General features: G+C 42.0%; 1 protein-coding gene and 1 long non-coding RNA gene across 2 annotated transcripts in view; one reads left to right on the top strand and one right to left on the bottom strand.

Moving 5' to 3' along the window:
• Positions 1-16,501, bottom strand: part of BCAS2 (BCAS2 pre-mRNA processing factor) — a 52,365-nt gene extending 35,864 nt beyond the window's left edge. Inside the window, exons 1-3 of the mRNA XM_056558378.1 lie at positions 16,345-16,501; positions 12,866-12,958; positions 12,204-12,274 (exon numbers count right to left, since the gene is read on the bottom strand). Coding sequence (XP_056414353.1) covers positions 12,204-12,274; positions 12,866-12,958; positions 16,345-16,437 — 257 coding nt within the window. The 5' untranslated portion in view covers positions 16,438-16,501. The remainder of the gene's footprint in view (positions 1-12,203; positions 12,275-12,865; positions 12,959-16,344) is intronic.
• Positions 16,058-16,511, top strand: part of LOC130356613 (uncharacterized) — a 29,046-nt gene continuing 28,592 nt past the window's right edge. Inside the window, exon 1 of the long non-coding RNA XR_008888938.1 lies at positions 16,058-16,121. This is a non-coding gene — a long non-coding RNA (uncharacterized LOC130356613). The remainder of the gene's footprint in view (positions 16,122-16,511) is intronic.

Raw genomic sequence — 16,511 nt, 5'->3', positions numbered from 1 at the left:
GTTAAAATGACTAATGTCACTGCAAAGTAGAATTGGCGACGCAAAAAATAAGCCATAATATGGATTTTTAGGTGGAAAATTGAAAGGGTTATGATTTTTAAAAGGTAAGGAGGAAAAAACGAAAGTACAAAAACGGAAAACCCGAGTCCTTAAGGGGTTAAGGTGCCTACACAGGCTGTAGAGGAACATCCCCCCCCCCCACCCTGACCTCACACACAGCCTGCCTTACACAATCCTGATAGATACCCGTCTCCTGAATTCACTGCTCTCTGAAGGTACCTGTGCTGATGAGCCTGAAGTTTGATTTTATTAAGACAGGAGGCTCCTAATATATGCAACTTTCTCGTTTATTTGCTCCAGCAGCGAGACAGTTAAATGAATTGAAAGAGAAAAAAAAAAAACACTTAGGAACAACCAAACATGAATGAACACTAGCCAATCATAAAAGGACCTAGTCCATATAATGTGTGCCCAGTCAGTAATCTTCCTTCTTTCTCTCTGCAGGACAAGATACGTATATTCATTATTACCGTGCCAATTACTTGTATATGTTTATTATTTTGCTCTGTTAATTAAATTGATTACAAATTTATTTTATTCCATTGCTTCTGCATTCTATAATTCTCCCGGTTATAGCTCCCCTCTATTTCAACCGGGCTTTGTACTACACATTTCGTGCTTATAATCCCTTCTCAGTCCCTTCTTTCCTTCCTTATCCCTTCCCCCCCCCCCCTTCCCTCCGTTCATATATTATCGGTACCACTACCTTTCTTCTGCTCTCAGCGGCGTTATTCGGCCGCCCGCACTTCCTTATACTCCATAAGCCTGTAATCTCGGGTCTCGCGAGACTTCGGCTTATCTTAGGTTTCGCGCTCTAGCGATTCTCCTCACAGCGTTCGTCAGGAGACTCCTGTCAGACGCGTCTCTTCTCATTGATTCCTTACCTGAGCTTGTTCACCGCTTGTACCACCACCTAATTAGAGCTATACTATTAGTTTTCATTAACCTGTGCTTACCACTTGTACCACCACCTATTAGAATATCTTTTCATTAAATAAGGTATAGTTACTTTCATTTAGTGTTCCTTCAGGAGAATTATTATTCTTTTCTTCAGCCATAAAATGGAGAATAAAAATTCCTCTCAGGATATTAACCCTTCCACCTCCAAAGATACCTCTAGTCAAAATGAGCATTTACAAGCCATGATAGACATTTCTGTTAACAAAGCCATTCTTAATCTTAATGACTATTTCTAATACCATAGCCATGGCCCAAAATAAACTCCCAGGTTTTTCTACTCCCTCTGACCATTTTTGGTCAGCAGAAGAGTCTTCCGTTCAACTTGCCAAAGGGCACAACATTTCTGGTAAAAGGACAAAAAAGCAACGCTTTCGCGTAGACGACCGTAAAGCCCAAAAATATAAGTCATCAAAAGTCAGGGTTGGTCAAGACATTTCTGAATTACCACTTAAACCCAGTGGTTCAGAGATACCTGCATTATCCATGCAGCCCAGACCCTCTGTCCGAGAGGAGCAAAATAGCAGTCGGACTAGACATACCCTTAAAAGGGCAAAAAAAAGATTCATATAATGTATCAGAGTCAGATTCCAATAATTCTGGCGATTATATTTCTATTGATAATGATAATGAGTTTGAGGAAGGAGAGTTACTTGATGTACCTATGGATCAGTCTTCTGACCTAGTTACCACTCCGGCTATACTAGATAGCCTAGGTAATCCCTATTTTGAGCCAGATTCTATTTCCCACCCAGATCTTCAGAGTGGACTCCCCATCCTCAAGTCTGTAAATATATTTCAGCCAAAGCCGAAAAATCCATGGACAATACCTCCTGTAGTAAATTGCGGGCAGAATGCCCTCGACCTAGTCTTCCTGACAAAGCAGCAGTCACTCCTGAATTGGACCCTGTCCTGGTAAAATATATACTTAAAACAGGAAAAAAAATCCTAAAAATAGGTTTAGACAGATCTCTCAAAAGTGTCCAAGATAAAACTATTGGATACTTTAGGTCCACTCACTAAGATGCTGGACATCAATGAAGAGGCTATTTCAACAAATCAGCCCTTAAATACTGAAGTTATGAGAGGATGGTTACAAAGAACTGTTTGTATGTTAGGCAACGCCAACGCAGCTTTGACCGCCGAAAGGCGAAGAACCATTCTGATTAATCTTGACCCCCAACTGGCTAATCTCGCCACTTCAGAATTTGGTTCTGCTACTGAAGGTCTACTCTTTGGTGAAAACTTCCTAAAAGAGATAGGAAAATTTGTGGGAATATTTACTTCCCTAGACAAGGCTCAGACTAATCTGCGCAAAGTCTTCCCCGGTAGGGTCTTTGGCAGGGCCGGAAAAGGACGGAGCCGATTTTCCAGCCGTGCATCCTCCTCAAGAGGAATTTCTAGAGGCTCATTTAACCAAGATAGATCCCAATATAATACCGACTCTTATCACACCACACCATTCTTCCCATCAAGAGCTCGACCATGGAGATCCAGACCATCTTCAGGTAAGTCCCATCCCTCCTTCCTCTAGGCGGAAAACTCCGACATTTTTCTCTAGCATGGGAATCAATAACCTCAGACTCATGGATACTGAATACAATTTCAGGTTACATGATAGAATTCATGTCCCCTCCTATTCAAACCTCCCACCCTCGGCCAATTCTCTTCTCTCACCAAGACGAGAACTTAATAAATCAGGAAATAAAAGATCTCTACTCCAAAAAGGCTATTATTCCAGTCCCTATTCAAAACCCAGGTTTCATCAGCAACATCTTCTTGGTGAAGAAAAAAAAGTCAGAGGTCACAGACCTGTGATCAATCTCCGCGATCTCAACAACTTTATTGTTTACCATCACTTCAAAATGGAGGGCATTCACCTCCTAAGAGATCTGTTAGTCCAAAACGATTGGTTAGTGAAGGTGGATTTAAAAGATGCATATCTTATGATCCCCATTCACCCTTTGCATCAACCATTCCTACAATTTATCTGGAAAAATCAGAAATGGCAATTCACTTGCCTTCCCTTTGGACTATCTTCAGCCCCTTGGTGTTTAACCAAGATCCTGAAACCCGTTGTTGCCCTTCTGAGAACCATCCTCATCATGGCTCAGTCATTAATTCTGATCCGACGCCATCTTCAATGGACATTATCCCTTTTAACCAATCTGGGTTTTACAATAAACATGAAAAAGTCAATACTGACCCCCTCGAGTCAAGTAGAATTCTTAGGCTTCACAATAAATACTCAAACTACTACTCTAAGTCTACCTTTAAAAAAGATACAACTTATTCAGAAGGAAATACGTTCAACTCTGAACAAACAGACTCTCTCTCTAAAATCTATCGCCCGCATTGTGGGACTATTATCGGCCTCAATTCAGGCCATATTTCCAGCCCCATTAAATTACAGGGCCTTACAACGTCTGAAAATACAACACCTCAGAGAAGGTCTATCATATTCAGACAAAGTTCCCCTTTCCACAGACGCCAAGGAAGAACTGTTATGGTGGCTTCACCAGATACAGCTCTGGAATGGCAAGACAATTTTCAATTGCAACCCGGATATCATTATAGAATCCGATGCCAGTCTGATAGGCTGGGGTGCCAGATGAGGCCATCTCTCCACTGGAGGCAAATGGTCAGAGAAGGAAATATCCTTTCACATCAATGCTCTGGAACTATTAGCAGGATTCTTCGCCATCAGGAGCTTTGCAAAGTTCAGATCGCATTGTTGTATCTTACTTCGCATGGACAATATATCAGCTGTCCAGTATATAAACAAATTTGGTGGCACTACCTCAAAAATTTTAGCAGACATCACTTCAGAGATTTAGAATTTCTGTTTATTCAAAAACAGTCGCGAAAGCAGAATACTTACCTGGCCTATCCAACGATGTGGCGGACTGGAACTCCCGTTTCCTAGCAGACCACAGCGACTGGATGTTAGATCCATGAATATTTTCTTCTCTTACCTCTCTCTTTGGGGTCCAATTTACATGGATCTTTTTTACTTCACGCCTGAACAAACAATTACCCCTCTTTTTCAGCTGGCAACCAGATCCAGAAGCCCTATGAGTGGATGCTTTCCTCCAATCTGGCCACAAAAGACTCTCTATGCTTTTCCTCCCTTTGCAATGATCCCAAGAGTTCTTTCACAAACCATCAGCCAACAAGCAACACTGATTCTCATCGTTCCTTGGTGGCCTGCTCAAGTTTGGTTCCCTCATTTGCCATCCCTACTAATAGATTTTCCTCTACTCCTTCCGGTTTCCAATCTAACCCTTCAAGACCCTTTAGGGAATCCTCACCCTCTCATCCTATCGGGAGGCCTACAACTGATAGCATGTCTCATTTCAGGCCATCTCCCTCTGATATCGAGATTTCACAATCTGCTAGAGATATCTTGGCAGAAGCCTGGGCTCCAGGTACCAGGCAAGCTTACAGATCGGCCTGGCGATTATGGGTTCAGTGGTGCTCTCAGAGACACCTGCATCCCATTCAAGCACCTATCCCCCACAGTTAATTATTTATCTGAAGCATTTGAAGCAGGGAAGGCCTACAGAACCATTAATCTCTATAGATCTGCCATATCCTCCGTACACAAAGTCATAGATTCTATTCCCGTGGGAAGACATCCTTTGATTTGTAGGCTTTTAAGAGGTATTCAATTCAAAAGACCTCCATATCCCAAATATAGATCCACTTGGGATATTATATTTCCTATTATCCTTAATCTTTTTTCTACTTGGGAAGATAATTATAGTCTTCCTTTAAAATTATTATCCTACAAACTCACGGTCCTCTTATGTTTAATCTCTATTAAACGTGTTTCTGATGTTAGAGCTCTAGACATCTCATAGATCGTTTACTCCTCAAGGAGTTGTTTTTTCTATCTTTCGTAGAACAAAAACTAATATCCAATCGGTCTTCTACCCAGCTTTTCTGCAACACCCTAAGTTGTGTGTAGTTAGATGCCTCAAAGCCTATGAAGCTAGAACCTCTTCTCTCAGATCCCCACATGCTTCTCAGCTTCTTATCTCCTTCTTTAAACCCCATCTCCCTGTATCTTCTTCTACCCTAGCTAGATGGGTTAAGAATACTATGTCTTTAGCTGGTATAGATGTTGCCCTTTTTTGGTGCACATTCTTTAAGAAGTGCAATAGCCACCAAAACTGTTCAGTCAGGAGGCTCTCTCTCTGATGTCCTTAAAGCAGTTGACTGGTCAGAGTCCACATTTAGATCCTTCTATTTTAGACCTGAATCCCATGTTTCTATGTCGGTTCTTTAAGTTATCTGTATAATTGTATAGCTTTAAACTTGCATATATTAGGAGCCTCCTGTCTTAATAAAATTGGAGATTTTCCAAGTAATTATGACGGAAAGTATGGATTTTATTAAAGACAGGAGGCGAGTAATATCCCACCTCTTACCATACCCTTATTATCACTTATCTCTTCTCTTACAGCGTATTGACACACTGATGCAGACAACAAGACACAGCTCATCGACTGAATTCCATGACTTCATCTTCATCCCTTACAAAGATTCATCTGAAGATATTCAAGCTCTTCATTGTTCTTCAGTTCATAGTTCATGCCCTTTATTCTTCAGGATTTACTCTGTTATACTTCATATTCCGAGAAAGAAGGAAGATTACTGACTGGGCACACATTATATGGACTAGGTCCTATTATGATTGGCTAGTGTTCATTCATGTTTGGTTGTTCCTAAGTTTTTTCTCTTTCAATTCATTTAACTGTCTCACTGCTGGAGCAAATAAATGAGAAAGAGTTCCATATATTACTCGCCTCCTGTCTTTAATAAAATCCATACTTTCCGTCATAATTACTAGGGAAATCTCCAATTTTGTAGCATCATGCAACATTGAATGGTTCCTCCCCTTTTGTGGATCCACCCCCTTTGTGCAAAGCCACACCCAGTTAGAATGCTACCCCCCCCCTACACCATATTTGAGGGTTCCTAAGCCTCTGTTGTGAATCCATCTTAATGTATTCACTCAGTAGAACTGACCACAGCACCAGTGCCCAAATGCACTTAAAGAGTACCTGTCACCAAACTAAAACTTTTAATATATTTTTCCTTACATAATTATAAGACACTTTGCTATTTACTTGCTGTTAAAATTCTCAACTTTTACAGGTTTTTAATGTGATTGATAAAAAATGGCCACTATGTGGCTCTGTTCTGTTCCCTGCACAAGTCAAACATTTTGTTCTCCTCCCGGCCCGGCAGGAGACAAAACTCAGGAAGTGCGTGCGGGGAATGGCGAGGCACAGCTCTCACAGGCTTCAGTGATGTCACGCCTGCTGGGGAATGGCAACTATCTCCTCCCGGGAGCTCACACAATGAAAGCAAGAAGAAAGGTATGATAGAGAGCTTTTTAAAGCTTGGAAAGATTTTTAAAGGTCAGGAGGGGTGTTAGAAATAGTTAGTGAATATAATCTGAGTTTGGAAAATATGGTTTTATGACAGGTACTCTTTAACCCCTTAACGACGCTGGACGTATATTTATGTCTCTTGCCGCCTCCCGTGATATATCGAGTTGGTCCTGGCATTTAACAGTAGCCAGGGCCCGTGGCTAATACTCGACATCAATCGCAGTGGTGTCCGGTATTAACCCTTTAGACGCATCAATCAACTTTGATAGCCACGTCTAAAGTGAAAGTAAAAGTGTTCCCGGCAGTTCAGCCGGGCTGAAAACGCGGTGTCCCGATCAGCTGTACAGACACAAGGAAGGTCCCTAGCTGCCTCCTCGATGTCCGATCACTGAATGACTGCTCCGTGCCCAAGATCCAGGCAGGAGCAGTCGAGCGCCAAAAAACACTGATCAATGCTATGGCATAGCATCGATCAATGTGGGCAATCAGTGTAATGCATGTTATATTCCCCTATGGAGGCTAACATAAAAAAAAAAAAAAAAAAAAAAAAAAAAAAAAAGTTAAAGATGATTTAACCCCTTCCCTAATAAAAGATTGGATCACCCCCCTTTTCCCATAAATAAAATAAAATATAAAAACATATGTAGCATTGCTGCATGCGTAAATGTCCTCAATACACTGCTCAAAAATAAATAAAGAGAACACTGAAACAACACAATGTAACTCCAAGTCAATCACACTTCTGTGAAATCACACTGTCCACTCAGGAAGCAACACTGATTAACAATCAATTTCACATGCTGTTGTGCAAATGGAACAACAGGTGGAAATTACAGGCAATTAGCAAGACAAACCAATAAAGGAGTGGTTCTGCAGGTGGTGACCTCTTCTCAGTTCCTATGCTTCCTGGAATGCTGGCAGTGCTTTCACTCTAGTGATAGCATGAGACGGATTCTACAACCCACACAAGTGACTCATCCGGGATGGCTCATCAATGAGAGCTGTGACAAGAAGGTTTGCTGTGTCTGTCAGCGTAGTGTCCAGAGCAGGGAGGCACTACCAAGAGACAGGCCAGTACATCAGGAGATGTGGAGGAGGGCGAAGGAGGGCAACAACCCAGCAGCAGGACCGCTACCTATGCCTTTGTGCAAGGAGGAGCAGGAAGAGCACTGCCAGAGCCCTGCAAAATGACCTTCAACAGGCCACAAATGTGCATATGTTCACTCAAACAGTCAGAAACAAACTCCATGAGGGCCCGACATCCACAGGTGGGGGTTGTGTTTACAGCCCAACACCGTGCAGAAAGTTTGGCAAATTCGCCACTGGTGACCTGTGCTCTTTACAGATAAAAGCAGGTTCACAATGAGCCCATGTGAAAGATATCACACAGCCCTCCATGTGCTTGTCAGAGGTAGCCTGACTGCCATTGGGTACCGAGATGAGATCCTCAGACCCCTTGTGAGACCATATACTGGTGCGGTTGGCCCTGGGTTCCTCCTAATGCAAGACAATGCTTGACCTCATGTGGCTGGAGTGTGTCAGCAGTTCCTGCAAGAGGAAGGCATTGATGCTATGGACTGGCCCGCCCGTTCCCCAGACCTGAATCCGATTGAGCACATCTGGGACATCATGTCTCGCTCCATCCACCAACAGACTGTCCAGGAGTTGGCAGATGCTTTAGTCCAGGTCTGGGAGGACATCCCTCAAGAGACCATCTGCCATTTCATCAGGAGCATGCCCAGGTGTTGTAGGGAGGTCTTACGGGCACGTGGAGGCCACACACACTACTGAGCCTCTTTTGACTTGTTTTAAGGACATTACATTAAAGTTGGATCAGCCTGTAATGTGGTTTTCCACTTTGATTTTGAGTGCGACTCCACATCCAGACCTCCATGGGTTGATAAATTTGATTTCCATTGATAAATTTGTGTGATTTTGTTAGCACATTCAACTATGTAAGGATGAAAGTATTTCATACGATTAGTTCATTCATTCAGATCTAGGATGTGTAATCTTAGTTCAATGGTGCACACATGAAAAAATTCCAAGTCCAAAATAATGTATTTTGGGTCACTTTTTAACCCGTTAAGGACTCAGGGTTTTTCCATTTTTGCACTTTCGTTTTTTCCTCCTTACCTTTTAAAATTCATAACCCTTTCAATTTTCCACGTAAAAATCCATATTATGGCTTATTTTTTGCGTCACCAATTCTACTTTGCAGTGACATTAGTCATTTTACCCAAACATGCACGGCGAAACGGAAAAAAAAATCATTGTGCGACAAAATTGAAAAAAAACGCCATTTTGTAACTTTTGGGGGCTTCCGTTTCTACGCAGTGCATATTTCGGTAAAAATTACACCTTATCATTATTCTGTAGGTCCATACGGTTAAAATGATACCCTACTTATATAGGTTTGATTTTGTCGCACTTCTGGAAAAAATCATAACTACATGCAGGAAAATGTATACGTTTAAAAATGTCATATTCTGACCCCTATAACTTTTTTATTTTTCCACGTACGGGGCGGTATGAGGACTCATTTTTTGCGCCGTGATCTGAAGTTTTTATCGGTATGATTTTTGTTTTGATCGGACTTTTTGATCACTTTTTATTCATTTTTTAATGGTATAAAAAGTGACCAAAATACGCTTTTTTTGGACTTTGGAATTTTTTGCGCGTACGCCATTGACCGTACGGCTTAATTAATTATATATTTTTATAGTTCGGACATTTATGCACGCGGCGATACCACATGTTTATTTTTTTTACACGGTTTTATTTTTTTATGGGAAAAGGGGGGTGATTCAAACTTTTATTAGGGAAGGGGTTAAATGACCTTTATTAACACTTTTTTTTACATTTTTTTTGCAGTGTTATAGGTCCCATAGGGACCTATAACACTGCACACACTGATCTCTCATCCTGATCACAGGCGTGTATTAACACGCCTGTGATCAGTGTTATCGGCGCTTGACTGCTCCTGCCTGGATCTCAGGCACGGAGCAGTCATTCGCCAATCGGACACCGAGGAGGCAGGTAAGGGCCCTCCCGGTGTCCGGTCAGCTGTTCGGGACGCCGCGATTTCACCGCGGCGGTCCCGAACAGCCCGACTGAGCAGCCGGGTCACTTTCAGTTTCACTTTAGAAGCGGCGGTCAGCTTTGACCGCCGCTTCTAAAGGGTTAATACCGCACATCGCCGTGATCGGCGATGTGTGGTATTAGCCGCGGGTCCCGGCCGTTGATTAGCGTTGGGACAGACGCGATATGATGCGGGATCGCGGCACGATCCCGCTTCATATCGCGGGAGCCGGCGCAGGACGTAAATATACGTCCTGCGTCGTTAAGGGGTTAAAAAAAAAAAAAAAAAAAAGCAATCAAAACAATATGCAGAATTTTTTTTTTATAGGGGGGGGGGGGGGGGGGGACCATTAAAGGGGTACTCCGCCCCTAGACATCTTATCCCCTATCCAAAGGATAGGGGATAAGATGTCAGATCCCCGCTGCGGCACCCCCCGCTATCATTACAGCACAGAGCGAGTTCGCTCTGCACATAATGACGCACAATACAGGGGCCAGAGCATCATTATGTAACGGCTCCGCCCCTCGTGATGTCACTGCCCGCCCCTTTCAATACAAGTCTATGGGAGGGGGCGTGGCGGTTGTCACGCCCCCTGCTATAGACTTGCATTAAGGGGACGGGCTGTGATGTCAAGAGGGGCGGAGCCATGACGTCACTCGCCTCAGTTCCCTGTATCGCCCGTCATTACGCACAGAGCGAACTCGCTCTGTGCTGTAATGATAGCGCAGTGCAGCAGCGGGGATCCCAGGGGTCCCCAGCAGCAGCACCACGGCGATCTAACATCTTATCCCCTATCCTTTGGATAGGGGATAAGATGTCTAGGGGCGGAGTACCCCTTTAAGCGTATTCATTTTTATGCATGTAGTTATGATTTTTTTCTAGAAGACAAAATCAAACCATATAAGTTTAATCGTATGGACCTACAGAAGAGGTGCAATTTTTACCGAAAAGTGCACTGCATAGAAACGGAAGACCCCAAAAGTTACAAAATGGCGTTTTTTTTTTTTTTCCTTTTCAATTTTGACGCACAATGATTTATTTTTGTTTTGCCGTAGATTCTTGGGTAAAATGATGGATGCCATTACAAAGTAGAATTGGTGGTGCAAAAAAACAATAAAACAAGAACAAAAAAAACAAGCCATCATATGAGTCAGTAGGTGCAAAATTGAAATGGTTATGATTTTTAAAAGGGGAGGAGGAAAAAACAAAAGTGCATAAACGGAAAGGCCCTGAGTCATTAAGGGGTTAAACAGCATATGTAGGCTAACTCATTTAGAAGGAGATTTTTTATTCTTTTCGAACATATGGCTTTTATATGACAATTCTTTTTAACTTAGTTTTGCTTACACGCGACCTAGTTATGAAATAGTCACGCGACCTTGATAAATTACATGTAAGCAAAACCCGGGAAACCTGCTTACAAAAGCATTTTTTAAAGCAGAAAAGTTTGCCCTTATGTTAATAGCTGAAGTTCTTTACCCTTTATTACCAGTAGCGTTGCTAGACTGACGGGTGACACCATGACTGGCCTGCCTGGCACTAAATAGCTGCACTCCAACTATCCCGCAACTACCCATCCCTCCTCCTCAGAAATTAAAAACATACTATGCTGCACCATGAATATCTGTAATCTGGAAGCTTTTTTGTTTAATTCTGAGCCTGCATTTTGCGACATTGGTGGGCAGAGTCTAGCGTCGCTGCGCTGAGGCCAGAGTTTACGTCAGGAAGGAAGACAGCGCAGCACCAACAGGCACAAACAATAGTGAAGCCACAAAAAAATAAGAATAAATCTCTGTATGTTATTCACCCCAAAAATGTGCATGAAGCTGTATTACTATGGAGGTTTCTTTTTTCGAAAAAAAATGTAGTGCCACATACAGTCATGGCTGTGAATGTTGGCACCCCTGAAATTTCTCACAGAAAAAGGATTGCAGTAACACTTGTTTTGCTATACACATGTTTATTCCCTTTGTGTGTATTGGAACTAAACCAAAAAAGGGAGGAAAAAAAGCTAATTGGACATAATGTCACACCAAACTCCAGAAATGGGCTGGACAAAATTATTGGCACCCTTAACTTAATATTTTGGTACACACCCTTTGGAAAAAAATAACTGAAATCAGTCGCTTCCTATAACCATCAATAAGCTTCTTACACCTCTCAGCCGTAATGTTGGACCACTCTTCCTTTGCAAACTGCTCCATGTCTCTCTTATTGGAAGGGCACCTTTTCCCAACAGCAATTTTAAGATCTCACCACAGGTGTTCAATGGGATTTAGATCTGGACTCATTGCTGGCCACTAGAGACGTTACAGTGATTCGATTCATCACGAACTTCTCAGTTCGGCAGTTGCTGACTTTTCCTGCATAAATTAGTTCAGCTTTCCGGTGCTCCGGTGGGCTGAAAAAGGTGGATACAGTCCTAGGAGAGAGTCTCCAGCCCACCGGAGCACCTGAAAGCTGAACTAATTTATGCAGGCTAAAGTCAGCAAACGCAGAGCCGAGAAGTCATGACAAATCGAATCACTGTAACTTCGCTCATCTCTAGTCGCAACATATAGGGAAAAGTTGCGCACATGCGTCTTTTTACGCAAAAAAATAAAAATCTACTACGGAGCTTGATAAATCTCTTTAATTATTAAAATATTTTTAAAAAATAAAATAATTTTTTTTAAACCTGATTGAAAACACATACAACTTACCTCTTCATGCTGAGAAGCTCAAGTGGCTGGCGAGCAGCTAATCGTTCAAACTCATTCCTCATTATTTCGGTCTAGAAAGACAAAAGAAATTATAATCCAGATTTTACAAACAATATCAAGATATAGCAGTTTGACCAATAAGAATACACAAAAGTAGCATATTCTACAGATTTTAACTTCCTTAAGGAAGTCAATGGGGAAAATCTGCAGCGTTCTTAACAGTCATCCAATGGATGAGATGCTGAATTTCTGCACGCAAATTTGCAATGAAAAAGGTGTAGCCTATTTCCAGCTTATTCGTCCTGTATAAACAAACCCTAAAAGGGGTATTTCCAACTAGGGTTGCACGATATGGGAAAAAAGAGAGATTGCGATTATGGAGGGAAATATTGCGATATCGTTATGAGATTGTGATATAATAAACAAATTGTGAAATTCCCCCATTTCATGTCCAATCCCTTTATTTTATATATTTTAAGGCCAAAATGGGCTGAGTCCTTAAGGGGTTTAATCATGAGGACAACCAATGTCTATACACTAATGTTATTGCATATAAACCTCAGAGGGCACTGGAAAGCAGATTACACCAAATACAGTTTCAACACTTAGAAAGACCTTATAGACTGAAACGATACAGAATCGGCAATGATCTAGAGCCATACCTCAAATGCACTGTAGTCTGGAGTAGGTAAATAACTCAGGTAATTTTTCGTTGGCCGATATCGTCTGGTTTCTTCTTCCACCAGTGCAGCTGCCTAAATATGGCAAAATTCAGATTAATTTTTTTTATCTAGAATAAAGAAAAAGTTAAGACCAGACTTATATACACATGCATATAAGGGGCAGCATTGTAAAGGCAAGGCAACAGGTCTGTGATAACCACTGTATAATAAAATCTTCTGTTTTTATTTCTCCCCATTTTTTAAAGGTCTGTCTTATGGATGTGAATAGAAATCTTCTTGTTTATCTTCTGAACACTAAGGCCCCTTTCACACAATAAAATACTTCCATTATGAACGCCTGTTATAAAAAGCCTGGAAATCGGCAGGTATACGGCCGGTACAAAATCACTAACAGCCGTTAGAAAATCCCATTATAGTCTATTATAGCCGTTTTAACCCGTTATCATCTGTTATTAATAATGGCCGTTATTTTGTGAAGGGGAATGAACGGGAGAAAAAGTGCATGCACTAATTCTCCTGTTACTATCGCCCGTCACAAAATAACGGCCGTTAATAATGGGCGATTACAGGTTAAAACTGCTATTAGAAAAATCCCATAGACTATAATGGGATTTTCTAATGGCCATTAGTGATTTTGTACCGGCCACATAACTGCCGATTTCCAGGCTTTTTATAACGGGCGTTCATAACGGAAGTATTTTTATAGTGTGAAAGCGGCCTTAGACCCTAACCAATCAAAATGTGTCCCATTTCCCATTAAAGGGGTTATCCAGCATAAGGTGATTTTAGTACGTACCTGGCAGACAGTAATGGACATGCTTAGGAAGGATCTGCGCTTGTCTTGGGGCTAAATGGCTATGTTGTGAGATTACTATAATACTGTGGCTAGCTTTTTGTGAACTGATCTTTCCTGTTTCAATTTTCTTTTTTTGACTACAAATCCCATAATTCCATTTTCCTCCCTCCCACACATCAGCCACCCTGTAGCCCCTGTAGCATAGTCAAATAAAGAAAATAAAAAAATCCTGGAATACCCCTTTAAGGGATCACAAAAATGAAAAAAATAATAATTTGAATAAGCGATAGCCACATGACCAGTCTCCTGCTGCTGCTGCTGCTGATGGAACCCAGTCCCGACCAGTGCTGCCTGCTTTCATCTCAATGTATAGCAATTGCCTGCTCATCCAACGCTCTCTTTTAGTCCGTAGGTAACTTGTAATGGTATCCTGATATCAATACTGGCATCAGAATCGCTGCCAGTACTGGACATATTGTTCACTCGTAGTTGTGCAGGACCAGCCACAGGATGAGATTATATCAATTCATAGCTTGCAGGAGTAGGGCCTGCACTACTAAGGCTAGGTTCACACTACGTAATTTCCGCCTGCAATTCCGCTTTGAAATTGCAGGCAGAAATTCTGCTTACTAAAAATGTATTGTATAGTGAATAGGTTTCCGTTCACAAATTCACACTTCGGAATTTGTGAACGGAAAATCCGCTTGAAAACTTCCGCCTGAAGAATGGCATTGCTCATTTTTTCAGGTGGAAACACTCGCAGAACACATTGCAGTTTATTGGAAACTGCAGTGTCCGTGCGGTCCTAGAGCCGACCGATTTTGCTGAATTTTCTGCCCGGAGATTCCGCAGTGTGAACATAGCCTAAAAGTGCGGAGAATGCAGAGGAAAGGTAAGTGGGGATTTTTTTTCCTCTCTTCAAGAGGACTTATTGGGAGGTGGAGGGAGAGACTACTAAATTGGGGCTTCTACAGAATAGGAGGTTTCCTACCAACCTAACTACTTAAAGGGTACCTCTCATCAAATAAACTTTTGATATATTTTAGATTAATGAATGTTGAATAACTTTCCAATAGCATGTTAATGAAAAATATGCTTCTTTCTATTGTATTTTTCCCGATCAGTCCTGTCAGCAAGCATTTCTGACTCATGCTGGAGTCCTAAACACTCAGAGCTGCCAGCCTGCTTTGTTCACAGCCAAACAGGCTGTGGACAAAGCAGGCTGGCAGCTCTGAGTGTTCTCCTTTGTGAACAAAGCAGACTGGCAGCTCGTAGTGTTTAGGACTCCAGCATGAGTCTGAAATGCTTGCTGCCAGGACTGGTAGGGAGACCCCTAGTGGTCATTTCTTCAAAGTGGAAAATTAAATAGAAAGAAGCATATTTTTTAATAACATGCAATTGTAAAGTTATTCTGCATACATTAATCTATAATATATCAAGAGTTTTTTTGAAGAGAGGTACCCTTTAAGCTTCTGCCTAAAAAGAGAGGGGTCAGTAAGGTTATCTTGTTCAACTCTCGCCTACGGCTATAAAAAGTCTAGAGCCAGCTCTGATGTCAAATGACAAAAATAAATAAATTAAAAAAAAGTTATTGGGACTTGACAGATCTCTACTTCTGTACTACAGGATATTATGATTTCACAGGAGATTGAACATGGCACGCCTGAAAGAGTTTACTGAACCTGAGGCTTCCATGATGACTGCTCGGCATCCTGTGATCACTATAACCGTTAGGCATTCCCATATTTTGACCCCTATAATTTTTTTTTTATTTAATCATCTAAGGAAACACACTAAGGCTCAGTTTTTAAGCTGGACCCCATGGATGCAATAGTAGTAGGGAGCTAGTGCCGAGTTTATCAAGGGCATATTCATACACACACACCAAATTTGTAGCAGATATTTCCGCAACTGAAATTCCAGTGCTTGATGCTGAAACAATCCCTACTAGGGCCAATGGCGCAGATTTTAAGTTTGAAACATTTCTGACATTCGCAAGTTTAGTCATTGTAAGCATCCGGGTCACCATGGCGCCCATTAGACCACAATGACAAAAAATAAAAATACACAGGACATCACGGTGTCCTGGTTATCATCAGTGTCTGACTTTTTCAGGAACAACAATACAGCGTATTTTCAACTCAATACAAAGATGTGAACATGCCCGGATAGGGTAGGTTTCCTATTATTAAGAGCTGCTGAGCGCCATGACCTAGAAGGTACTTACAGTAAGTAGGGGTGAAAGGTCACACCGCCATTATCCAGGGATGTAGTGTGCTATCTATACGTTATAAAGCCAAACTGTGAACTTTCAACTGTTGCAAAACTACAACACCCAGCATGCCTGGACAGCCAACGGCTGTCCAGGCATGCTGGGAGTTGTAGTTTTGCAACAGTTGAAAGTCCACAGTTTGGAGAACACATCTGTCCTTCCTTGAGGTAACACAGGTTGGTAGTGAAGAAAAGCACAGCCACCTCACTAAATACGTCTTTAATAATATAGGTCCTTATAGAATAATATGTTGTCCTCATAGAAGCACAGTTCACACAACCCTCCTGCCTCAACCTGCGCAGTACTGAATGGAACATGCGTAGTAACTGGACAGAGGACATGTAGGAACCGCTTCACACAGCGCCCCCCTCAGCCCTAACACGCACTCACCGCCTCCCGCACTCCCGGTGCATCGTACCCCTGGTCAAAATACGGTAAAGCATCCACCACCACGTCTCCAGCCACAAAACCGGTCCCCGCCATCTCGTAGCCTGGAAACGACTTAGAGACGCATGCGCGCTCCTGATGACGTAGTAATTCTGCGGCGATAGGTCGGA

The sequence above is a fragment of the Hyla sarda genome, chromosome 2 (assembly GCF_029499605.1).
Source record: "Hyla sarda isolate aHylSar1 chromosome 2, aHylSar1.hap1, whole genome shotgun sequence".
Classification (NCBI taxonomy): Eukaryota; Metazoa; Chordata; class Amphibia; order Anura; family Hylidae; genus Hyla; species Hyla sarda.
The sequence above is the reverse complement of the archived record's forward strand: the minus strand, read 5'-3'. Positions and strand labels throughout refer to the sequence as shown.